The following is a 25,454-nucleotide window of genomic DNA, read 5'->3' as shown; positions in this document are numbered from 1 at the left end:
GAAATTTATTGTTGCTTTTCTTGCAGCTTTGGTTGATAGATTAGGCAAAGTATCCTTTTTCATATTAATTTGTTTTATTCCTCTTGCAACAGTTAAATCTAAACCATCTATATCATAACATGTGTATACTCTAGTTCCATAAGGGGTCACTGTAACCCTATAGTTTGTGTTTAGACTGCAGAGGTGAGCACAGTTGTGGAGGCATTTTCGTCCTATTGTGTTATATGCATAATAGTTAGGTTAGGAGTTACACTAGCCCTGTGTAGATCTACTGAACTGACTGTATCATCTGAGACAAAGCTATCTGCTTGTTGAAGCACAAATCTGTGAAAAGCAGCTGCATATGGGTTTATGCTCAGTGTTGTTTTGTGTTAAATGTAACACATGAAATGATACATAGTTAGGAAAATGGAAGAACTTAAAAAACAGTAGTCAACTTGCATTAAAACGCAGATTTTTAAAATGTGTTGGGAAAATTCACTGTATACTTCCCTGATTTCCTGTCTTTGTATTTCCATCAGTCCTTGGCTAATATCGACGATGTGGTAAACAAAATTCGATTGAAGATACGGTGAGTTAGATTTCAGTCAATTTGTTTTTTGTCAATTTTTCTCCTTGTTTGTATCTTACCCTCAGTGTGAATAAATTGCTCTTTCACATTTGGCAGGCGTCTGGATGACAACATCAGGACAGTTGTGAGGGGCCAAACCAATGTAGGCCAAGATGGCAGACAGGTAAGCTGTCCTTGAAATATACTTTGTTTTGGAAATATTGATATAATTGTCCCCCGAGGCATGTATAGCAGGTGTGTTTTATTATGCACCGCTGTTTCTCACAAATCGATGCTAAAACACACACTGAAGACCTTGTAATCCCCAGTGGGGGAGACGAAGGAAAGTAATTATGCCCATACATAACATGTCTGTTCATTAGTTGTGGTGTTCAGGCTTACATCCTTCTCCTGAAGTTAAAAGGGTGCCAGTGGCTGTAACAAACTCAGAAGACGCTGCCCCTCCCCCTCTCCTTCTCTTTCGTCTCTCCATATTGCTTCCATGGAAAAGGACAATATGACTCAGATCCATTCCCGCAGCTCACACTGCCCCTTCTTTACGGAAAACACGTCTGTGAAATAGATTCCCGTATGTAAATACTTAGATTTCTTTACAACCCAGGGTTTGGAATCTTTGCCTTTTCTTTAGAGATCATGGCTGGGAAAAAAACAAACAATAAAATCAAAACAAAACGAAAAAACGGCGCCTCCTGATTTAATCCAGGTCCTTGCAAAGTCAGAGTTGTTAAAGTGAATGTGACACCTGGTGGGTGAGCCCTGCGTGTTCTGACCAGTTCATGCGATTAGGTGTGCATTGTCGTCAGGTAGTCTGGCCCGGTGGCCGCGTCTTTCCCAGTTAGCTACTGTTTGGTAGCGGAAACACTTTAAATCCCCTCCAGACCAATAACATTAAACAGTCTCACACAATAATTTTACTTTGTTTTTCCAACCCCACAGAGCCATTCCAACTTTTCCAGGGGGAAAATCCTTTCTGCAGATGGAAAGATGGAGGAGTGTGCATTTCAAGAGGGCAACTGAAACATGCAGACAGCTATAGAGTAAAAACAACAAGATCAGCAATTTTCTTATTTCTGCTATTGACCGAACTTGTTCACTGAGCTCGGCGCATTCCTCCAGTTGAAACCCAAGATAGTTATATTTACAATGAAGGATGGGGTGAGCACATTAGGAAGAGAGAGAAAGTTGAGGCAGTCTGGGTATGACTTCAACTGAGGTTTTTTTGAGTTTCTATAGAGTTAGACTGTCACATGTGCTGACTGAATATGGATATGTGACTGCCTTAGTGGTCAGAGTCCGGTGAAATACAGATGGGTGAATAAATTGGGTGATAATTGAAGATTGTGTTTTTAGGACTTTAAAAGCTTTTGGGGGCAAATTCACAGTGCACAACCCTGTAGATGTTCTCACCCTCATCACACTAACTTTAGGCTTAACCTTTAAACTGAAAATGTTGGTTTAGTGTCTGGATTGTAACCAAAGACTGTGCTCTCATAAGCAGCGACGATTGTTGACGAAGTATTCGGTTCATTTGAAACACAACTTAATGTTCTCTCTCTGCACATGTTTGAGGACCAGGGTGAAATTACAGAGAGCACTGTGCGAGTGGATGTAGCATGAATGTCCAGGAGAGATCTGTTATCTCTCCTCTCTCTTTTCTTTTTAATGAGTGGGTTTATTATTATTATTTTTAATAATCACAAAGCGTTTAGCTTTTTTAACAAAATATCTGCAGGTGCTCAAAGACCCATTTTCTGCAACCACCAGCATCATCTGTGCTCCAACGGCTGTTTGCTACGTGAAAAGACTAACTGATCACTAGAAAACTCTTTCTCTAATTAGTTCCAAATGCCCAGAAAAAGGGCTAATCTGAAACTTGTCAGGGTTTGCTCAGTGTAAAAAAAATGAAATTTATTCCTTGCAGGACACTGCAAAAAGTGAACCTTTCATACATGTGCACCACTCCTTCCAAAACAGTGCAAACTGGCTCTAACAGGAATAGAGAGAGAGTGAGTAAGAGGACAAGAGCATCAGAGTTTCTGGTTTGACACCTCGCAGATCCTCAGCTGGCAACCTTGTGAAATTGCACCTATAAGATTAAGAATCTGCATCTTTGTGAAGAAAATGAAACGCTTGTTTTAATTTACTTGCCTTTATGTTTTTTAAACAATAACACTGGATCTTGCACAAGACACTCAATCAGCCAAATGCTTTTCTCTTTTTTATCAGCACGAACTTGGTTTATAATAGGATGGTTGCTCCCATTAGCTAAAGAAATGGCAGCAGTGCTCATATGTAGTTTACATGCATGACTTAGTATTACAGATGCTATTATTTAACATGCTAATGATAAAGTTTAATTTTGATGTTTTTGCTAATCTGGCTATATTTTAAATTTACCAGCTTTTGTTTACCAGCCTGCAAGTTTCCCACCACATACAGCTTGGTCTTTGCATCCTCTCGCCTGCTCGTTGTCATGGCAACGAGGGGTTTTGTTTTTTTTGGGGCGCACACCTGCTCCACAGTCATCTGATTATAACGCCATAGCACTAATGAAGAGGTTATTTTGTGTTTTTCTATAATGAAAATTAAGGACGTTAAATAATTTTGTTTTGAATGGGTTCGAACTGCAGATCAAATATTTGGTATCATTTTCTGCCTACCATTCACAATCCTGTTAACTGGTTGCTGTTTAGGTTTATGGCAGATTGGCACCAGCCACCATCCAAATAATGGTTAAATGACAAAGAAAAAAGTGGCTGGAAGAGGTAAAGAACCAAATAATGATTTGCTGTTGAGTGGCTGGTGCACTGAAACAATAATCTGTTGGTGGCGGCTGTCGTTGTTGAGTCTTTGGATGTTGTGCGTGCTTAAATGATGATTGTATAAACCCCATAAAGGGTGGAGGAAGGCTTTCCTTGGGTTGCTTAGACCACGTCATGCTTTCCTGGCAGCAGTTATGCACAATAACTGCAAATTTCAACTTGTTTATATTAGTAATCAAAGGAAAACTCTTGTTTTTAGAAATTCTGGTGTCTTTTGATTTGGATCACCGTAATAAGTCTCCCTGCACGGTGTTAGGCGCATATTATATCTATGTTACTTTTGGGTTATCTTCCTATTGAGTTGCCTTAGATTGTTAGTTAATGTTCATTTTAAATTGGCTGTTGGGCTTTTATTGTAGTTTCCATGCTTTCATCTTTAGTCTTCTGCAGTCCTGAAGCTATCTCACCATGTGTGTTTTACAGTTTTGTGCAGATGAAGTTCTGAAGAAAAACAGTAGAAGCAGCATAGTAGCTGGCCACTCTTAAATACACAAGAGTGCGTTTGAAAAATGCTGCCTTTGATATTATTTTCTGTTACATTTGGCTATAGCAACCCTTTTTTAACATGAGTGGCGATTTCCTGAGCTTTTCTCCTTTGTCTAAATTGTCTCAGTGAAATGTACACGAAAGCTGCTCAGGCAGCGTTTCAGCTGTTGATCAGATTTATTGTGTTTGGCGCAGAACTCAAAAGTAACATTAAATATGCCCTTTACTTTTAAACGCTGAGAGTCTGCCAGAGGGAGAGGTAAAATGCATCCCAACTGCGTTCAAACAATGAATCGAAGCTCTCCGCTTCTTGTCTGCTCTCCATAATACAGTCTGTGTGCGCCATGGAACATGTGCAGCTTATTGCATGTTAGGGACACACTGGTTTGGATGTGCGTGTTTTTGTGAGTGCAGATAACATCTCTGGCATAGAGGCGCCTGCTGGGCAGTGGTCTCTCTCAGCTTTCCTCAAGGCTAAATACAGGAAATGAGCGCTAGGAAGCGAGCCAGATTGACTCAGCTGAGTCTGCATGAGCGACAAATTTCAGCTTGGGAAGTTTAAGCCTCTTGTGCGCGCACTTTGTTTGTTTAAGATGTGCTCCAGGGATCCTCTTTAAAGATTCAGTGGCACTTCTTTCTCCCAAACATCAGATCAAAGAGGGATCACTAATTTTTTCCAATTAATTACTCAGCTTGCATAAAAAGCGAAGAAAAGGATACACGAGAGGCTGGATAGATAGCTAGATGCCGTTTTAATAGAAGAACTTTCATGTTAAAACACCCTCTGCAGGATTAAAGGCCAAATCAGTGTTTCGTGACTACTTGAACTGGTCATAGTGTGTCATCTTTACTTTGCTGAATGCCTCCCTAGGAGGCTGTCAGTAATCACAGCTCTTTGACACCAAACAGGAAGGAAAATTAATCCCCTGCTGTCAGTGCAAGCTGTATTTATATGTCTGTGCGGTGGTTGTTGGTGGTACAGCCACAGTTTTGTGTGCATTTGTTAACTCGATGTCCACTTGTTTCTCAGAGGTGCTTTTAAAAGTGGTAAATTCCTTGCACAGCTGGTGCCGGCTGTTAGCATTCCTTCTGTGCAAAAGAGTCCGAGGCCAGTCGAAGCTGCGTCTGCAGAGCTGCCACAGCATCGGGCCAAATGAAGCCCGTTACCTTGGCATCAGATGTCAGAGCAAAATGGACCATCAAAGAACAGCTGCCATGTCAGATGATGGGGAAATATTAGAATGGCACCTCAGCTATCTGACAATTTCCACCGTATAATGTTATCTAATCTGCCCTGGCTTAATAGGCTGTTAAAGCTGCTAATGATGTCTTTAGCCTTTATAGTGACAGCATTTATGCAGTGCTTAGCCTTATGGCATATGTGTCAACTTAGGATCTATCAGTGTCAGATATTGAGTTAGCGTGTCAGTTAAACACACAATTAGTATGTTTGACATTGCTTCATTCCAGAGCTGGGAATAGGCATTAGCGTGATCGTTTGTCACCTGGGCCAAAGCCAGTGTTGTGACCAGATTAATTAATTTAAAAACAAATTCCATGAAAGTTTGACCCACAACTGCAAATGACAGACAAATATTGCAGCCAACACCTGCTTCTCACAACAAAACATCATTAGAAGTGAATCTCACTTTTGGATTTTGGATTTTTTTTATAGAAAGTTGATGTTTTTATTTGAAGTGACATATTTTAATTAAAAGTTTGCTAAAAGAATAAATCAAATTTGACCATCTGCTCCTAACAGACTTTCCGTCTTCTCTGCTAATGAATTTGAGTTGTTTGTATGTTGTTGTTTTTTTGTGGGGGGGCGTCTGTGTGTTGTTCACACATAGCATGATGGTGGAGACAACATTGTACTTCATGAAGAAGCACATAAACATTTGTTGGCCTTTTCCCCCTCTTGTTATGTATTCTGCTCTAATGGTTGACCAGGAAGCAAGCAGAAAACTCTCTGTCCACTTGGTCAAACCTTGGCATGCAAATACTGTGTGAGATTAATTGTTTTAGTGGTTCTTGCGCAGTAGAAGTCTTCTTATCATGTTGCTCTCTTTATTTTGTGCAGGCTTTGGAGGAGGCCCAGATAGCTATCCAGCAGCTCTTTGGAAAAATCAAAGACATCAAGGACAAAGCTGAGAAGTCTGAACAAATGGTACACACAACAACACACACGTATACAAACACACAAAGGTTTCTGAAGCTCACTGGGGATTTGACCCTAGCAGATGGGAGCTACCATTTGTGTCCTCCTTGTTACAAGAGAGACAGTGCGGCAAGTTATTTAAAGTCCAGGTAATGTGCCGTCCGTGTGTCTTTGTGTTACAAGAGTCCAGGGAAGGCCAGTAGAATGAGTGTTTACAAAGAAGATGGGATGGGATTGTGAGGGGGAGGAGTGGCAGGCTGACTCTCCCTTAGGAGGCAAAAATAGTTTCTCAAAGCAGTGGGTGTGCCGTTAATCCTGCTCTGTCTTTTTGGCATATTGCATCACAAGGCGCACTCACCTTTTTGTGCTTCTTCCTTTCCCTTTTGTGTGCTTTGACCTCCTCCTTCATTCCATGTTGTTTTCCCCACCCTTTCTCCTTGTGGGTTATTTGCCTTTCCTGTCTGACTTGTTCCCGCACAGGTCAAGGAGATAACGAGGGACATAAAGCAGTTGGACCATGCCAAGCGCCACCTCACTACTTCCATCACCACCCTGAACCACCTGCACATGCTGGTGGGGGGTGTCGACTCTTTAGAGTGGGTATACTTAAATCTAGGAACAGAAATACTCAGAAAGTTCCCCATCGTGATAACGAGTGATTTAGTGTATGATCTGCACCGATGCGATGGTACAGTTGGGTTTACTACAGTGTTATAAGTGGTGCAGAAAAATTTTTTTTAACCTTCTACTGCATACTGCAGCACGTGAAACTGAAACAAGAACATTTCATATAGACAGAAGCAATAACTGCATGATATACAGTGAGTAGCATGCTGCTAGAATTCTGCTGGACTGATTTGGATGCACATTATATAGAGAAATTTGGCCCAACTACTTTACACCTGCAGTTACAGAGTACAGGTTTTGATAGTTTTTAAAAATGTTATACTTGCACACATTTTATGTTCCAGAGCCATGACCAGGAAGAGGCAGTATGGGGAGGTGGCCAACTTGCTGCAGGGAGTGGTCAACGTGCTCGAACATTTCCACAAGTATATGGGCATACCCCAGATCAGACAGCTTTCAGAGAGGTAACTTATACGAATGAACACACGCACACCAGCCACTTTATAAGGTATATGTGTTCGAGTTTGAGTTCAAGCTCACATGGGCAATCTCTGGTGAGAATCTCATTTTTAGTAGCCACAGGGTGATTTCTTCTTACAGCTGAAAAACGGTTGAAAACTGGTTACACTAGTAGATGAAGTATGTTGCTTATTGCATCCTGTTTATGCAGATATTGCACACATACAGGGAAACACGGGAAGGAAACTCACTGAATAGGGTTGCATTATGCCAGAATTTCTTCCATTGTGAGAGAGAAGGGACACACTATTTCTGAGGCTGTTTTTATCTCCATGTACTCCTTTTGCATATGTGTGTGGAAAAAGCATTTTTTCACACCATGTTCTTGAGATTAATTGTTCTTGCGGTGTCTCTCATCAGTCTCGTACCTCTAACGCAATTCTTCATTTGAGGATGTTTGTTCAGTCTTGAGTCAGTCATGCCAATATCTGAAGGTTGCCTCACACAGAGATTTACTTACACACACACACACACACACACACACACACACACACAAAGACGTGCAGGCACAGTTCTTAGCTGTGCTGTTGTTGTTTCTTAAAGCTCTTCCCAAATTTCCATTTTTACTAATATTTTCCAAGAACACCAGAATCAGTATGGGACATATTAAGCTGGTTAATATTCAGGTTCAAAGCAAAAGCTGATCCCTAAAAACAAAAAAACATAATAAGATGACCTTCTGTTCTGTTATGATTGAGGTGTGGTAGACAGTGTTCATACCAAATAACAGCTGCATGGAAGAAGTGACTCTGCTGGAGAGAAGGATGAGAGGAAAGACATGGGGAAGATATGAAGGCAGGGCTGACAGCTGGATGCTGGACAGTCAATAGAAAGTATCAAGACCTCTCCTAGAGAAACACGGCCTACACAGACTGTAGCCTCTGGGGAATACACATTTGCAACCGCACAGCCACAGATGGCAGACGCAGACAAGAGAATGCTGCACAGATAAAACATGAACAAGAATGGGTATATGAGAAGGGATTAGGGATCCCATGCGAAGTACAAAGGTGGCATGAGTGACAAAAAACACTGGAATTTCAATGTGGTGATAATTTCAGATGTCAAGGTTTCTTCAGGCAGTGCGGTTTAACGAAGTTAAATGAAAAAACATGTACACTGCTTCAAATCTAAAAAAAAAAAAAACCCAGATATTTCGGTTCAATTTTTTTTTTTTCATTAAGTCATGTTCTAAAAATGTCAACTTAACTGGCTAATATGCACGTTATAGCTATGTGACAGGCTCTCTTTGACATTCCTCTATTTAATTCACTGAGAAATTAACCTTTTTTGTTCAGACAGTACTTTGAACCATGACTAAATGGAGCCAGTGTAGCTGTCACCTTTGAGCAAGTTTAACTTTGATTATTTTTTAATAAGCCTTTCTCACTTTATCGCTTAATGCTTTTTTTTTTCTTCTTCTTTTTCTTTTTTTTCTTCCCCCATCTGAGTCATACTGCTCAACCGTGGTAAGATAGATGCCACAGAAATCACTGTGAGCTGTGGAGTCCCCGTATAATTAGAGTCTTATGTTCTGCAGCCAATCAGGACAGCCGTAGATGTTCAGACAACAACATCCAAATGCGATGTTGCATCTCCACCCTCTCCTGTTTATTTGAAATGACCGTCGTGCCATTGGATGCTGTGGATGTCTGCAGGCGGATACAAACATCTTCAAGGAACAGCCAAACTGGCCTTTTTATTTATTTATTTAATATTTTTTGAAAGTATTTTACCCTGTTGAGTCTTTATGTTTTTTGTAGCAGTTCAAAAACACAGTTGGTCATTATGTGTAAGTGAAAGGCTGACGGCTGTAAAAAGTTTTCCCGTTTGACTTTTTGACAAGAACTTAAATAAGGGATCTGCTAACTGGCTGTTAGTCATGAAAGGTCTCAGTCACAGTAGCTAGTGAACCGAAATATGTCTGCCTCTGTTCTCTGTTGTTCAGTATTTTTGGAGGCTAACATTAAAATGCTGTAATTTCAGCAAAATGGACTGAGATAACAGTTAATTGCTCAATGACCATTTTGACCTGTCTAGAGTAAAGGCGGCACAGAGTGAGCTGGGGACTCAGATCTTGGCAGATTTTGAAGAAGCCTTCCCCTCACAGGGCTCGAAGGTAAATATCTCCACCCAAACTCTCCATTTTCATGTGCCTACTTTCCTTATCTACCTCTATTTTAGAACAAACACATCTTTCATGTCCCGAACTATTCTTATAGAGACCAGGTGGGCCCAGTAACGTGCTGAGGGATGCCTGTCTGGTGGCAAATGTACTCGACCCACGCATCAAGCAAGAGATCATCAAGAAGTTTATTAGGCAGCACCTCTCAGAGTATCTGGTCCTCTTCCAGGAAAATCAAGACGTAAGAACTGGGGAGGAAAAAATGGGTTTTTATTTACTGTATGGTTCCATAATAGAGAGGGGGAACCAGGTCAAATCTCATTCTAAAAGAAATGGCTGTCCCTGTTTATCAGGTTGCTTGGCTCGACAAGATCGATCGCCGCTATGCCTGGATCAAGCGCCAGCTGCTGGACTATGAAGAAAAATATGGACGCATGTTTCCTGAAGAGTGGTGCATGACGGAGCGTATCGCCGTGGAGTTCTGCCACATCACCAGGTATAGACGTACAGTAAAACCTGGGATTTAAAACCCATCTGGGGGCATGTGTTGACACAAAAATTAGGTTATGAGTTACACTGTGCATAACTGGTCTAATTTATGCCGATTAGCAAACACTGTGTGTCTGTCCAGCCGAGAAGAATTTGAATGAAATTATCCAGGCAAAAATCGAGAAATTGCTTGTTAGGACTTTTTGGCTTTATGAAAAGAACCCCGCTGTTATGGTGTGCCAGGCCTGACTCCGGGATCCGGTACAACTTTCTGCGCAGTTGACGTAGGTGGCCTACATGAGCAGTGACCTAGTGGGAAACACTTCTCGGTCTCTTTTTTTTCCCCCCTCAACTACATGAGAAGACGTCGAAGTAAGCGGGCACCATGTGTTGCTACTGGGAATGAAAAACATCTGGCCAAAATTGCAGCTGTGTCAAACATTTTGGGATGTCAAATTATAGAAATTAGAGGTAACGCGCTCAAATTGACACTATGTCCGTGTTTTGTGTGTGTTTTCGGTTTCTCCCAGGGCTGAGCTAGCCAAAGTGATGCGAACACGGGCTAAGGAGATTGAGGTGAAACTGCTTCTGTTTGCCATTCAGAGGACCACAAACTTTGAGGGCTTGCTGGCCAAACGCTTCACGGGATGCACTTTGACGGACGTACCTGGAGTAAGAAAAACACACAGAGACGAACAATACCCACCTAACAATACACGTTTTAAGGCTAAAAATATCCACATGCAAATACAGTTTAGATGTAGCAAATTTGATCATAATTGCAACATTAAAAGCACTCTTCAGTCACACCTTCCTTGTTATATAAAAAGCCGTCTAAATACTCTGACAGGGGAAACTGATGCAAAACATGTGCTCTCCAGTTGGGAACTTAACACTCACTGAAATACTTCCAGTTGGCTTTGTTGTAGTTTAAGCCAACTGGAAGGCTACAGATTAATCCCAGTCAGTCAAAACATATCTTCATTTTTTTTTCTATTTCTTGTTTATATACATAAAACTGTTGATTTGTAGCTAATTTTGCTCACACGCACACTGAGTGCTTTTTGGTGTGTCACAGCCTAAAGAAACCTTTTAATCCAGGTCATTCTGCCATGTGGAGGTGGAAGTGATACACACAGAAATGGATGGATTATGAGGGGTGTGATTAGTTTTGCCATGGCCAAGTAGGCCAGGCTTGTTCAGGACTGATAATGTTTAGGCTAGACAGAGTCCCTCTTGTCTTCAGTTCAATTAACACCCTTGCTGGTTTGGTTATTCAATCGGGGATTTGGTTGAGTGGAATTTAATTATTGGAGGTGCAGATTTATGAAAGCATGGTCTGTGCTGACAAAAAGGTGATAAATCCTGAATTTAATATTAAACAGCTTTTGTTATATTTAATATAATAATATGTAATAGATATGCCACAAATTCTTTAGTGAGAATCAAGCTATTACATGCTCTATTATTCTATTTTTACAGCAGAAGAGGCCAGACAGCCCACTAGACCCAACTAACCCCTTTCTGGAGGATGAGCCAGGAGAGGAGGCCGGCACAGAAAAGGATGAAGATCTGACTAAGGTAAGTTAACCTGGATTGACCTTATTGACATTCTTCGCAAAGTAATTGCGCTCTCAGATATTTCCTCCTTTTGATGAATAACTTTCTTGGGGCTAAATAAAAATGTCCTGTCACCTTTATTCTCTGATTCTTTTAGCCAAAGAAGCCCAAAGCTCCAGACAACCCTTTCCATGGCATTGTCTCCAAATGCTTTGAACCTCATCTATACGTCTACATAGAGTCCCAAGACAAGTGAGCAACACACACTCATAGAAGCAGGAAAGATCTAATTGGATCAGGGTACACAAACCCAGAATTGGGAGCAGGTTGTGTGTAAAGCTGGCACATGCATACTTTTTCCATTGCCCACTCATCAATCAGACCCCCCTTCCCCTCCTTCCTATTCTACTTCACTCCCTTTTTTTCTGTCTTTCCATCCGTTGTTCCTCTATCCACTGTGGCATAAATGTTTCCCATTAGCTCCACAACCACAGACAGTGAGCGAAAGAGAGAGGGAGGTTGAGTAAGTGCTGCCGCAGCAGATCTGCCTATTTTCTTTCCCACCTCTTTATGTTTTTTTTCTTTTTTGGTAGCCTTTCTTCAGGCCCCCTTTATGTAATACATGTTTCAGTTTTGTTTCTCTTGATCCATATTATATTTTTTTATAACCCTCTTTCTCCAAGTCTGATTTTCCTTCTCTTTATTCCTCCTGCCTGTTTTCTTTTCTTTTCACCTCCCCTTTCACTTTTTTACCACCACCCTTACGTCCTCAGTCAGTCACTCCCCTCCCCCAGTGTTGGTGATGGCTCCTGTAACAGTTCTGGAACTGTGGTGCTTGCATGCAGCCCCTGGTTCTTGGCTCTTTGGAGCGTTAAATAGTGTTTGTCTGTCCAAGGGGATGGGATTGACCTATTCTGCAGCTACAGCCTTACAGGCAACGGCCAGATCAGCTTGTCCCCAGTGGGACATAGCAGAAGAGAACAGTGGCCTGCTTGTTTTGTCCTTGGCTTTAGTTCCTTGATTCAGCAGGAGTGGGCCACACCAACTGGCTGTGGACCTGTTGACTGCAGCGCTGATTATTTTGATGCTTAAACTAGTTTCTCCTATTTATCCGTCTCACTCGGTCTGCTTGATAGTTCGTCCATGAATCGATATATGGGGAAAAAACACAATCCTGTTTTAATTAAATAGATTTAATTAATTTCACAAGACCCTACTTCATGCATGGGTGCTTGCTTTCTTTTCTGTTTCTGCAGGAATCTGGGTGAGCTGATTGACCGGTTTGTGGCTGATTTCCGGGCACAAGGCCCTCCCAAGGCTGGCACGGAGGAGGGTGGAGCAGTACTGCCCAGCTGTGCTGACCTGTTTGTCTATTACAAAAAGTGTATGGTGCAGTGCTCCCAACTAAGCACTGGAGAACCGATGATAGCCCTCACAACCATCTTCCAGAAATTCCTCAGAGAGTATGCCTGGAAGATCCTCTCTGGCAACCTGCCTAAGTAAGACCGTTTCAGGTTTTCAGTCTAAATTAAAAACGATATGTCTAAAATGTAATTGGTAAAAGTTATATTATCAACATGACCGTTTCAGTGGTTCTCTGCAACACTTTACACGTAAGTAAAAAAAGAACTAGCATGACATTGTTGAAGATGCTGAATCCACACAAAAACAAAAATCAGACTTTGAAATATATGAGTAATTTTCAACAATTTCCATCAATGACACATATTTATTTGGGATTACCATTTCCTAAACAAGTGTGTCACACCCATAAACTGTTGCTGGGACCGTTTAGCAGTTCAGTCTGAAACTAACATCCTCAGTCCTCGCTCTGTTTGATGAATGAGAATAGCGTGTTGTAAGCAATCTGGAGTTGGTTAAGCTGTGGCAAAACCCAAAATGCTACCAGCAAAAACATCTCTGCTTCACTGGCCACTTAAGAACTCATCACTAGCTTTGGTGTGTACACACACACACACACAAGCGTATGCTTTGCACTGTAATTACACACTTGAGCATGGCGACTAATGCATACCATGTTCTGACTTGTATACATACACTGTCATAGATGCACTCAGACTCTTTGCAAGTGTGTTTACTTAAAGACACCCGTCCAGTGTGGTGTGCTGTGAATTGGTTTTGGAAGAGCCCCTAGAATGGAGGTTGAGCTGTGTTGTGGTTTTAAACACATATTTTGTTTTGACATTTATTAATGACTGGGTCGTCTGTGAAGTCTCACTGGCCCAGTGGCCCACATTTGTGTCTCAGTTACAAATAATAATGGATTCTTTACCAGTGTTTTATTTTATTCTTTAAAGGAGTTCTCTTTAAAGCTCAGTAGAAAAGAGGACCCACATCAGCTAGATTCATGAAGAAGAATAAAAAAACATCCCGAGGTCAATATTGCATAACTTAATGGCATAGAGTAATTCTTTGTCTCAAATTGTAAACAATGTGAAGTCCCACCACAAACATTTCAATTACAATACAATGCAAGCACAAACAATATACCACAGTCTTCGTTTTTTATTTACCGTTTGTTTTTTTTGTTTTTGTTTTTTGTATATTCATAGTTTTTGTCAAATGGAGTGTTTGTGTGTGCTTTAATAAAGTACATTTTAATCCATGACCAGGACTTATTACAAAACTGCAAGGCAGAACGTACCTGCTCGGTGCCCTCTTATAAGTATAATAAATCAGCTCTTGCCTTGGAAGATATCCAACCACAGCACTTCAGCATTCTTATTCCTTTTTTCTCACACCGTCCTTCTCTCACGCATATTTGAGTTTCTTGGCCTAACTGGTACAGCACTCTCAGGGCTGTATAAGTACCTTCTTAAATGAACACATTTTGTCATCACGGGAGGCTCCTGGTCTATCTCTTCCCCAGTTAACCACGGTGTGCCTCAAGGCAGAGCTAATGGTTATCGCCCTCAAGGCCCTACTCCGGAAGATAGGAGTTGTACCCATTGTTATTGACAGTTGCACCATCTAACAGTTCCCTGAAGTTTGCAACCTGGGTATCATTCTAGACTCCACAGTTTCATTCCATGCTCATATCAAATCTGTCACCAGATTATTTTTTTTCCACCTAATGAACATCTCTTGACTTTGGTCATCAAATCAAATCAAATCAAATCAAATCACTTTTATTGTCACATCACATGTGCAGGCACACTGGCACAGCACATGCGAGTGAAATTCTTGTGTGCGAGCCCCACAAGCAACAGAGATGTGCAAACACAACAACACAAACGAGCAAAATACAAGAATGGCCAACCTGAAACTAATAAATATATGTACAATATATAATAGTGTATGCATTTCTGGATGTGTATATTAAATATTTTCCTACGTGTGTGTGTGTGTGTGTGGTGTGTGTGTGTGTATGCACATTTTTACAAATTAAATAGTTAAAAAAAAAATTAAAAAAATAAATAAATAATAATAATAATAATAATAATAATAATAATAAAATATATAAAATATACAGAGTTGAATATGTGCAAAACAAGTGGCATTTATATACAGTGTGGAGTGCATAATGTTAAAGTTCCAGTAGTGAAGCTGAGGTGTCTATGACGTATTCAGCAGTCTGATGGCCTGATGGAAAAAGCTGTCTCTCAGTCTGCTGGTACGGGACCGGATGCTGCAGAACCTCCTTCCTGATGGAAGCAGTCTGAACAGTTTATGGCTGGGGTGACTGGAGTCCTTGATGATCCTCCCCGCTTTCCTCAGGCACCGCTTCCTGTAGATGTCTTGGAGGGAGGGAAGCTCACCTCCAATTATCCGTTCAGAGCACCGCACTACTCGCTGGAGAGCTTTGCGGTTGTAGGCGGTGCTGTTGCCATACCAGGTGGTGATGCATCCAGTGAGGATGCTCTCAATGGCACAGTGATAGAAGGTCCTGAGGATGCGGGGGCTCATGCCGAATCTTTTCAGTCTCCTGAGAAAGAAGAGGCGCTGCTGCGCCTTCTTCACTGTTTTGTTTGTGTGTACTGACCACGTAAGATCCTCAGCCAGATGTACTCCAAGGAACCGGAAGCTGCTCACTCTCTCCACAGCAGCGCCGTTGATGGTGATGGGGGTGTGTACTTCTCTGCACCTCCGGAAGTCCACTATCAACTCCTTTGTCTTTGCGACGTTGAGGGTGAGATGGTTGTCTTGACACCAGTGGGTCAGGGCGCTGACCTCCTCCCTGTAAGCTGTCTCATCACTGTTGGTGATAAGACCCACCACTGTAGTGTCGTCCGCAAACTTCACAATGATGTTGGAGCTGTTAGTAGCTGTGCAGTCGTAGGTGTAGAGTGAGTACAGGAGAGGGCTCAGTACACACCCCTGTGGAGCACCAGTGTTCAGTGTGATGGGGGATGAGGTGATGCTGCCCAGTCTGACCACCTGGCGTCTGTCAGACAGGAAGCTAAGGATCCAGCTGCAGAGGGAGCTGCTCAGTCCTAGATCCTGCAGTTTCCTGTCCAGCTTCGAGGGAACGATGGTATTGAATGCTGAGCTGTAATCTACAAACAGCATCCTCACATACGTGTCTCTCTTCTCCAGGTGTGACAGGGCAGTGTGTAGTGTCAGGGCTATGGCATCATCAGTGGACCTGTTGTGGCGGTATGCAAACTGTAGAGGGTCCAGTGAGTCGGGTAGTGCAGAGCAGATGAAGTCCCTGACCAGCTTCTCGAAGCATTTGCTTACGATGGGGGTCAGGGCTACAGGTCGCCAGTCGTTCAATGAGGAGATGGTGGAGGATTTGGGTACAGGGACGATGGTGGCCATTTTGAAGCAGGCTGGGACTACAGACAGAGAGAGGGAAAGGTTGAAGATGTGCGTGAACACTCCAGCCAGCTGAGCCGCGCATGACCTGAGGACGCGGCCGGGAATCCCGTCCGGACCAGTAGCTTTATCACTCAATGACTATGTAGTAGAAACCCTCATCCATGCCTTTGGATATCTGACAAAGCCCTGGACAGACTCCAGTATGTCCAGAATACAACTGCCAGGCTTCTAACATGCACCAAGCTCTGACAACAAATCGCCCCCACCCCCATAAATCTCCTCTGGCTCGCGGTTAAGTCACGCATCATTTACAAGATCCTTCTTCTCACTTATAAATCCCTTAATGTCCTGCCCCCTCAGTACCTGTTCGATCTCCTTCACCCACACACATAGTCTCAAATCCTGCGATACTCAGCCATGGATCTGATTTCTGTTCCTTGCACAAACCTCCATATTTATGGGGATACAGTCTTCACCCACCCAGTGTTTCTTCCATCTGAGCTCTGCAGTGTCCTGTTAGTAGACTATTATTATCATTATTATTATTATTTTAGCCAGTCAAAGAAAAAAATATAAATTAACAGAAATATCCACTGCAGTAATGTGGAAAACTGTTTTGTTGTCTGACAAATCAAAATGTAAAAAAAATCTTTCTTCTTGTCACAAACCAACATCCATTATAGTGTTCAATGCTTTAGTGTATGTAACATGACAGCACATTAATCCTGACCAAGCTATTTAGCCGTTTTGTAGCAACATACTCGCTGATTTCAGGGAGATGATGCCTCACTATGTTCTGCATTTATTTCAACAGAGACCAGGTGCTAAATTGACCTGCCTGCAGGCCTGACCTTTCACCCACTGAAAACCTTTGATAAATTACACACATGAAAAAATAAAAATACCACAACACTGAAATTCTGTACCAAGGAAGAATGGGAAAATGTTATTTGTCTCCTCAGTTCCCAAGTGCTGACAGTGTTGTTAAAAGAAGAGGTGACGTGATATCATCATAAATATAATATAATGTTAATTGATCTACATTTTACAGAGCACTTTTTTTTCTTAATAGGGTTGTAAAGTATGTTATAAAGCCTTAAAGCTTGTTTTTTCTCCTCTTGTATTTTGCTCGGACCAGCCATGACCCCTCTGTCTCTTTCTGTTTTATCTCTTTCCACTGCTGATTTTCTCCCTCTCATTTTGTCAATCTCTGTCCAGATCCAGCACTAACAGCGGGGGTCTTACCATCAGCAGCCTGTTAAAAGAAAAAGAAGTCTCTGAAGCAGCAAAGTTCACTGTAGACGAGCTCTGCCTGATCTGTAGCATTCTGAGCACTGCGGAGTACTGTCTGGCTACAACACAGCAGGCATGTACACATATGGTGCATCATGTAACTAGGGCTGAACGATTATGGAAAATAATCTAATTGCAATTTTTTGCCCCAATATTGCGATTGCGATGCGATATGCGATTATTTTTTTAAGGTCTTTGTCTTCTGTATTATTAAACAAAGACAAGCAATACATCATATAGTATGGCCAATACTATATTACATTAATTTTAAACTGTTCTTTCCTGGAAGACAGACCTCTGTTATGATGACATGAGGTGATGCATGAATTGATGACTGACATTTTTATTTAACTTCTTCAATCACAACAGTATATTTGAACATACACAATAGTTTATTTTTAGCTTACAAACATCTGAGCATAAAGTGCTGACAAGGAACCCTGGTGTAAACATTAAAATGAAAGTCAGTACAATGTGCAGATTGCAGAAATATACATAAACAAAATCAGTGGCTTTACCACACTCAGTTTTTCGACATCTGTGAACTACTAGACAGTCATTCAATTAAAAAATAATATTAAATAAATAAAACTAATAAATAAAAAATACACACAGCTTACTGATCTCTGCAGTCAGTAACATTACACATAAAGTGCAAACATAATAGCAATTGTATAAACACACACACAAACACGCCTTTAAAATTTAAAGGCGTGAAATTGGACGGTCTAGCCTTCTGAATCAGAAGGCTAGTTCTGATTAGCGTCACCGCTGTCTCGGTGGAGTTTAATAAACTCGGCCGTCTGCTTCTTGCTATCTAAAATATAACCAGACACTGGCGTAAATTCTCGACTGTCTCATACTTCTGTTTAATAAGTTTTCTGTTTGACGTTTAGTCAGCTGTGTGAAAACCAAGGAGGAACCCACCCGGGGGATTAATAAAGTTTTATTTTATCTAATCTAATAACTTTAATCTCAGCCAAACCGATTTACTCACGAACAAACAAAACACTGAAAAAAGCCCAACAATAACATTTTTAGGTTGTCTAAGTGACTTATATATTACGTTTAACCCGAGCAGCGAAACTCCGCGGTGATCTGAAAATGATGTGCCGGGAGTTGTGCCGTTCTCGGCCGCATCAGTAACCCTCGAGCTCCCGGCTAGCTGTCGAGCTGGTGGGTAGCAGACGCCTCTGAAAACGTCGAAGCACTTTTGCAAATATGGGATATCTTGATAAACCGAGCAGATATTTGATGTTTACACAACTACTTTCTTGCCTGAAAATATGTTAAAAGTTTATTTTGTGACCCAGAAAGATTAGTATGAGTAATTTTAAAACTTAGTAGCGGCCGCCATTGTTGGAAACTGGAGTTTGGCTGGGCCGCGCTATGAGTTCTGGGATATGGTAGTAATTTGGACAGCCTTCGGCGCGTCGCTGTGACGTAATCGGTCTACAAATGCGGCCTCAGGAGGATGCAGCCCATGAATTTGGACATGTCCAGAGTATAATCGCAGCCTTTGCGGTTAGAAAATTGCACTTGATCATGTCGCGATATTATCGCAAATGCGATATATCGTTCAGCCCTACATGTAACTTAGATCTTCATCAGCAAAAGAAATACCTTTGGGAGCGTGCAACGTGTCCATCATGTTAACAGTTAACAGAATGACACGTTTGATCAGGAAAACATTCATGATTAAAGCCTTAAAGGTTTCATCCATTCTGTCCTTTCACACAGACAATTTAAAAAAGACATTTGATGTTTTCTTAGTAAAGACCATTTATTTGTCTGTTTATGTGCACATTCATGTTTTTGTCTGTTTGTGTTCCAGTTGGAAGAGAAGCTGAAGGAGAAGGTAGATAAAGTCTTGGTAGAGAGAATCAATTTGACGGGGGAGATGGACACATTCAGCACGTACGTGACAACTGCAAACCGGCTTTTATTTCTTCTAAAAAAAAAAAGCCTAGCTGCTATTATGTGAAGAGTGTGACGATTTCCCTTTTCATGTGTTCACAGTGTGATCTCAAATAGTATCCAGCTGCTTGTTCAGGATCTTGATGCTGCTTGTGATCCTGCACTAACTGCTATGAGCAAGGTTGAGCACAATCATGCACTCACACATTCAGCTCGTATTGTAAATACGCTACGTTGCCAAAAGTATTCACTCACCCACTCAGATCTTTGAATTCAGTCGTTCCAATCAGTTTCATGGCCACAGCTTATAAAATCAAGTACCTAGGCATGCAGACAGCTTCTACAAGTACAGTGGAACCCCGGCTTACGAAGACCCCGTTTAACGAAAAATTCAAGTTACGAAGGCACTTAACGGCAATATTTTTGCCCGTGGTACGACAAAATGCCCGTGTAACGAAATCCGTTTGCGAAATGCGTTTCACTGTTCCACGTGAAAGATGTATTGTTGTTGCAGTGCGCTATTTTGTGTGCTTTTCGTTTGCAATCAGCCTATTTTTCATTCATAATGGGGCCGGCATAAAGCATAAATATGAGCGAGTTTAAAAAAAATGTTTAAAAAATATCATTGCACAGTTTACGTACGTAAATTAATTAACGTAAATGTAAGTTTTCGTTTTAAAGTTTAGAATTAAATTCCATAATGTAATGTACATGTACACGTACGTATGTATGCATGCATACGTATGCTGTCTTCAGCCAGCATCGCCTCACTTAAAAGGCAATGGAAAAAGGAGCTTCGACTTACGATAATTTTGACTTATGAAAGACCCTCTGGAACAAATTAATTTCATAAGTCGGGGTTCCACTGTATTTGTGAAAGAATGGGTCGCTCTCAGGAGCTCAGTGAGTTCCAGCAGGCGATCGTGATAAGATGTCACCTGTGCAAGAAGTCCAGTTGTGAATTTTCCTCGCTACTAAATATTTCAGAGTCAATTGTTAGTGGTGTTATAACAAATGGAAGTGACTGGGAAAGTGGTGGGCCACATAAAATCACAGAGCAGGGTCACATAGGCACATAGTGCACAGAGGTTACCGACTTTCTGCAGGGTGTTTGGGGATGGCCCCTTCTTCTTCCAACATTACTACACACCAGTTTAAAAAGCAAGGTTCATAATGGCATGGATTAGTGAGTTTGGTGGGGAACAACTTGACTGGCCTGCACAGAGTCCTGACCTCAAACTGATAGAACCCTTTTGGCATGAATTAAAACAGAGCCAGGCCTTTTGGTCCAACATCAGTGTGTGGCTCAAAAATTCCCACAAACGCACTCCTAAACCTTGTGGAATAGCTTCCCTGAAGAGCTGACGTCATATTAAACCCTATGGATTAAGAATGGGACGTCACTGAAGATCATATGTGTGAAGACAGACAAGCGAGTACTTTTGGTATTATAGTGTATTTTTAGAAATCCCCAAAAGATCGTTGTTTTGGGAATGTCTGTTTGTCAAAAATCTTCATTAAGAAAAACAGTAGAGTTCTCTTTATTTCAGTGCATTTAAAGGATTTATTGTATTAACCAGATGGTAAATATGCTAAACTTCTAATTCTCCGCCTCTAGATGCCGTGGCAGAGTGTGGAGCATGTTGGTGACCAGAGTCCTTATGTGACATCCATTATAATGCACATTAAACAAAATGTGCCAATCATCAGAGACAATCTCGCCTCCACACGCAAATATTTCACGCAATTCTGCATCAAGTTCACAAAGTATAGTGCATAAGCACACATTTACACTTCTTTATTTAAGCCCTGTGTGAAAGCTCCTGTTTGTTGATATATTTGTCATTTCTTTCTATCCTTAGTTCTTTCATTCCCAAATTCATCAACCACTTGTTTAGATGTAAGCCTATCAGCATGGTGGGAGCTGAACAAGTAAGTTTCATTTATTGCAATCTGTATTAAGATGCATTACTGTTGTGATGCATATACAATGAGGGCCTTACAGTGTTTTTATAGCTTTGCCTCTTTACACCACCACAAGGGATTTAAAACCAAACAATTAAAATGTGACTTTCCTTTTTACTTTAAAGGGTTTAACAAAAGTATTACATTACGGTAACTATGTAGGACTTAGAGTCATTTTTATGTGTCATCCTCCCCAGTCAGAGGGCCTGTTCCTTTGTTATTTCATTACAAAGCATATACAAGATCTGGAGTTAAGTGGGGTGTTTTCTTTTCTGAAACTCAATGTGAGGTCCAAAAAGTTGATGATGCAGGTGAAGGCGGTCACCATTAGGCTGGAAAAACAAAATCGACCTATTAGAAACTTAAGAGTGGCCAAATCAGCAGTCTGGTACATTCATTCAAGTATTGTATAAATGCACTGGCCAGGACAATGACTGTCAACGGCCTGGAAGGCCGCTGAAGACAACTAAAATGGCTTATCGCAACATTTTTCCTTGTTTAATAAAACCCTCTTGACAACATCCTCATTTTCTTGACTTGGAAAACTTGAGAAAATGATACACCTACCTTCTCAAGACAACTGTCAAAGAGGTAGACATATCATTAACAAAGACTACAATCAAGAGACTCCTGTATGAACATAAATACAAAGTGTTGCAAATGAATGGTTATACTCAGGATTAGAGTTTGCCAGAAAACATCTATTGAATGACCTGATATCAGACTGATAGGAAAATAAAGTGATGGAGAAGGAGAAAAATAGCTTTGATCTAAGTCAAATCACATCATCTATCAAACATGGTGGAGGCATCGTTATGAGCGGGGCATGTTGGATTTCTAAAACAGTTAATGCAATACCATTTAAAGCCCTTAAATTAAAGCTGAAAGTCTGCACTTTAGTCACATCACGATAGGTTGATTTAAAATCCACTGTTGTGGTGAACAGAAAACCCCTACTGTAATTGTCTGAAAAGTTATGGCTCTTGGATACATTTACTTGCGATTGATTGTATAAGGCTGAGTTTAAGTCTTGTGCAAACTATCCCACCAGCTTCTCCTCGACACTCACTCCTTGAAGACGGTCCTGTTGGATCTGCCCTCCATAGGCTCCCAGGTGCTCCGCAAGGCACCTGCCAGCTACACCAAGATAGTGGTTAAAGGCATGACTCGTGCAGAGATGATACTTAAGGTAAGGAGTGGGAGGGGTGGCATTAATGTGAGCTTGACTTCGGTGCAGCTGTTTGATTCAGGCACGTATTTCCTGGCAGCTTTCAAGTGAATGTTTGTGCAAGTATGAAAACAATCCCAGTTAACCGTCCTTAAATGTATGCTGGAAAACCACTTAACCTTGCTTCTTAGGCCGCTGGTTTACACTTCTTGCATAAACCAAGAATCTTAAACCGATGGATTTAAATGAGAGCTTTAAATACCATATAGTTAAACTTAAACACAGTATCAATGATAGTCATTTTTTATGGGTCACTTAAGATTTTATTATATCTAACTTAGGTGGCTAAATTCCTGCTGGCCTTTTTTTTTTTTTAACAACTGAAGCTCCTTTTTCTGACCTTTAAAGGCTTCGCCTGTAAGATAGAGCCTTTTACGTAGGTGCAGTGTAAAGGGTTTTTGGGGTTTTCCTTTATCCTTTATTTGCCGTTTTACAGATTTGATGTCGAAACTTGACAGATCCAGTTAAACACGAGCTTTTGTGCTGACACTAACATTTAACCAAGAACAATCTGGCACGACCTACAGCTAACTGCTTTTCCACCGATCTCAACAATAGACTGAACAAACATTTCTCCTGCGAGTGTTTGTGGTTGGACGGGCGAGCCAACTTTTAAATGTTTGTCTTGAGTCACTTGAGCAGATTATCTACTTGGAGTTTATTTTGGGCAGAACAGTCCTTTAATTGTGTCCTTAACCCCACTTACACTAACACTTTATAAGCATGTTTCCACAAAATAAAGCGTCTCACAGGAGGTAATGAAAGAATAGGAACAAATCTAATGCACTGCTGTTTTAATGAATGCTAAACAGGCCAACGTAATACTCACGCTCATACTCTTAACTCAGTATGTGGTTGACTTTGAGCCAGTGGAAAGGTATGAGTGAGTAAATAAATAAATGCTTATAACCTTGTGTCTACTCGCGGAAAAATACACAGCCACACGTGCAGAATGGCATGCTGTATGCAGGACGTTGTTTTCAGCTGTGGAGTGCAGTCACTGGGATCAGCCCTTATGAGGCTCCTGAGGACACTGGTATGCGGATGCCATAGATTAATCTCGCCCTAATTAACTGTCCCACGAGGGTAGAAAACACCCGCCTGTCCCTGATTTTCCTCTTGGGCTCCCAGGAGGCCGTGTTTCCTCTAAAAGATGGACAGTCTTGATGTGTGATTAAGTGTGACCTGCTCTGATCATGCTATGTTGGCCAAGCTTTCCCAGTAAGGGAGTGGATTTCTGTGAGACTGTATAAGAAATAGTTTAGATTGATGGCGCTTTTACACCCTAGCTTAGATTCTGGCCCTCGGGCGCACTAACATTGTTTTGTCTTAGACATTTGCTGTCTTTGCAAACCCTCCTAACCATTTCATATTCGATCGTCTGTTCAGCCCATTGTCTGCAGGGATACGCTCTGTTCCACGGGGCCTCTGTAGAACCTGTCTTTGTCTGCCTGATAAATGCCCTGAATGTGCGTACGTACATTTCCACTCATCTGCCACACATTAAGAAGGCTTTCACATTATAGAATTATGTTAATTCATTCACATCAACCCACAACTGTCTGCTTCTTTTTATTCTTTTTTTTCCTGAATTCGACTGCCAGTGGGCCCCTTTAGCTGGAATGTGATCTGCATGGCTTGTGGAAAGCTCTCACAGACATAGCTGCTAACTTTGATTGATTTATATGCATTACTGTGACAACTGGAGACAGAATCATCATTCCGAAGGCTAGAAATCTGATACAGCAGACATGTCAAAAAACCAAAAACTTGATACCAAACAAACTGCTGAGGAAAATTCACTGTAAATTGTAAATACATTAACAGGGAGTATTTCTAATGATATGATAGACTGAATGATAATATAGACTATATGTAAAGAAGATATATTACTGTAACTATTTGTAGACGGTAAAGAGAAGCTTTTTGTACTATCCAACATTTTACGCATTGACTTTGTGTAACATCAAGGTTCCTTGTAGGTAATTGCTTCCACCTTGAGCTTAGAGTGAAGCCTCTGAAAGACAATCCCAATGAAAGGAGGTCAATACGAGAATTCCTCTGCCTAACCTCAACGATAGTTTTAAATTACACTCTGTGATGCTGTGGCTTGAAATTAAAATCCGTCTTCCTGAGAAACTGCAATTCAGTGGGAGCGTTAAAGGAGCAATTTTAAGTATTTAAAGCTCTGAGATTAAAGCAGATTCCTTGTACGTGTCAATTAATTAAGTGCAGTCTAAGTTCTTTGAACGGAAACAGCTTTGTTTTGCAAGTTTTCATTTATACCCTGGAGAACTTGAAGTCCATGGGGGTAAATTAGAGTTTAAAATAGTTAGTATTTAAATCAGCTGATCTTAGAATTATAAGAATAACAGCATTTGTGAACCAAATGAAGATCAAAACCATGGTGTTTTGTTGCAAGTAGATGTTACTGTGACTTAAAGCAGCAGACGTTGATTATGCTTGCTTCCTGAGTAGCATAACAAGCTGCGTGTGTGAGGTAGAGTTATGGTTAATAGATTATCAAACACTTCACTGACAGCACAAGTGGAACAACATAATGATTTATTGGAGTTGTTTTTCTGACACGGTGATGTGATTCATACACATCCAGCACTCGCTCTGCTTTTTTGCTCAGTTTTATCTCAGACTCTGCCTCTTTAGCCTATAAAGGTAGGTAGTCCACATTGAGTATGCCACCACCAAAATATTAAGTTTTGTGTCATGAAGCAAAACAATCACCTGAAAACTGCTAGAATGCTCCATAAAACAGAGGATAAATGCAGTCTTTCATGTTTTTGTGTTTAACCTTTTAAAATTACCAAAATTTCAGTTGGAACTCTAATCGAATTTTAGATAAAACTGATAACACACAGGCATGTTTTTTTTAGTTTACCTCTTTATTGTCACTG

The 25,454-nt window shown here is 41.0% G+C and overlaps 1 protein-coding gene across 1 annotated transcript in view; it reads left to right on the top strand.

Annotated features, from left to right (window-relative positions):
• vps53 (VPS53 subunit of GARP complex) overlaps positions 1-25,454 on the top strand; it is a 29,927-nt gene that overhangs the window by 1,881 nt on the left and 2,592 nt on the right. Inside the window, exons 3-20 of the mRNA XM_082503456.1 lie at positions 522-571; positions 668-734; positions 5,960-6,046; positions 6,518-6,633; positions 7,009-7,128; positions 9,224-9,302; positions 9,406-9,549; positions 9,662-9,804; positions 10,328-10,469; positions 11,280-11,378; positions 11,515-11,609; positions 12,614-12,856; positions 17,358-17,505; positions 19,267-19,349; positions 19,452-19,530; positions 20,968-21,116; positions 21,212-21,281; positions 22,366-22,503. Coding sequence (XP_082359582.1) covers positions 522-571; positions 668-734; positions 5,960-6,046; positions 6,518-6,633; positions 7,009-7,128; positions 9,224-9,302; positions 9,406-9,549; positions 9,662-9,804; positions 10,328-10,469; positions 11,280-11,378; positions 11,515-11,609; positions 12,614-12,856; positions 17,358-17,505; positions 19,267-19,349; positions 19,452-19,530; positions 20,968-21,116; positions 21,212-21,281; positions 22,366-22,503 — 2,052 coding nt within the window. The remainder of the gene's footprint in view (positions 1-521; positions 572-667; positions 735-5,959; positions 6,047-6,517; positions 6,634-7,008; positions 7,129-9,223; positions 9,303-9,405; positions 9,550-9,661; positions 9,805-10,327; positions 10,470-11,279; positions 11,379-11,514; positions 11,610-12,613; positions 12,857-17,357; positions 17,506-19,266; positions 19,350-19,451; positions 19,531-20,967; positions 21,117-21,211; positions 21,282-22,365; positions 22,504-25,454) is intronic.

Source organism: Aulonocara stuartgranti (genome assembly GCF_965226115.1).
Source record: "Aulonocara stuartgranti genome assembly, chromosome: 14".
NCBI lineage: Eukaryota > Metazoa > Chordata > Actinopteri > Cichliformes > Cichlidae > Aulonocara > Aulonocara stuartgranti.
This window is presented reverse-complemented; position numbering and strand designations above follow the sequence as displayed.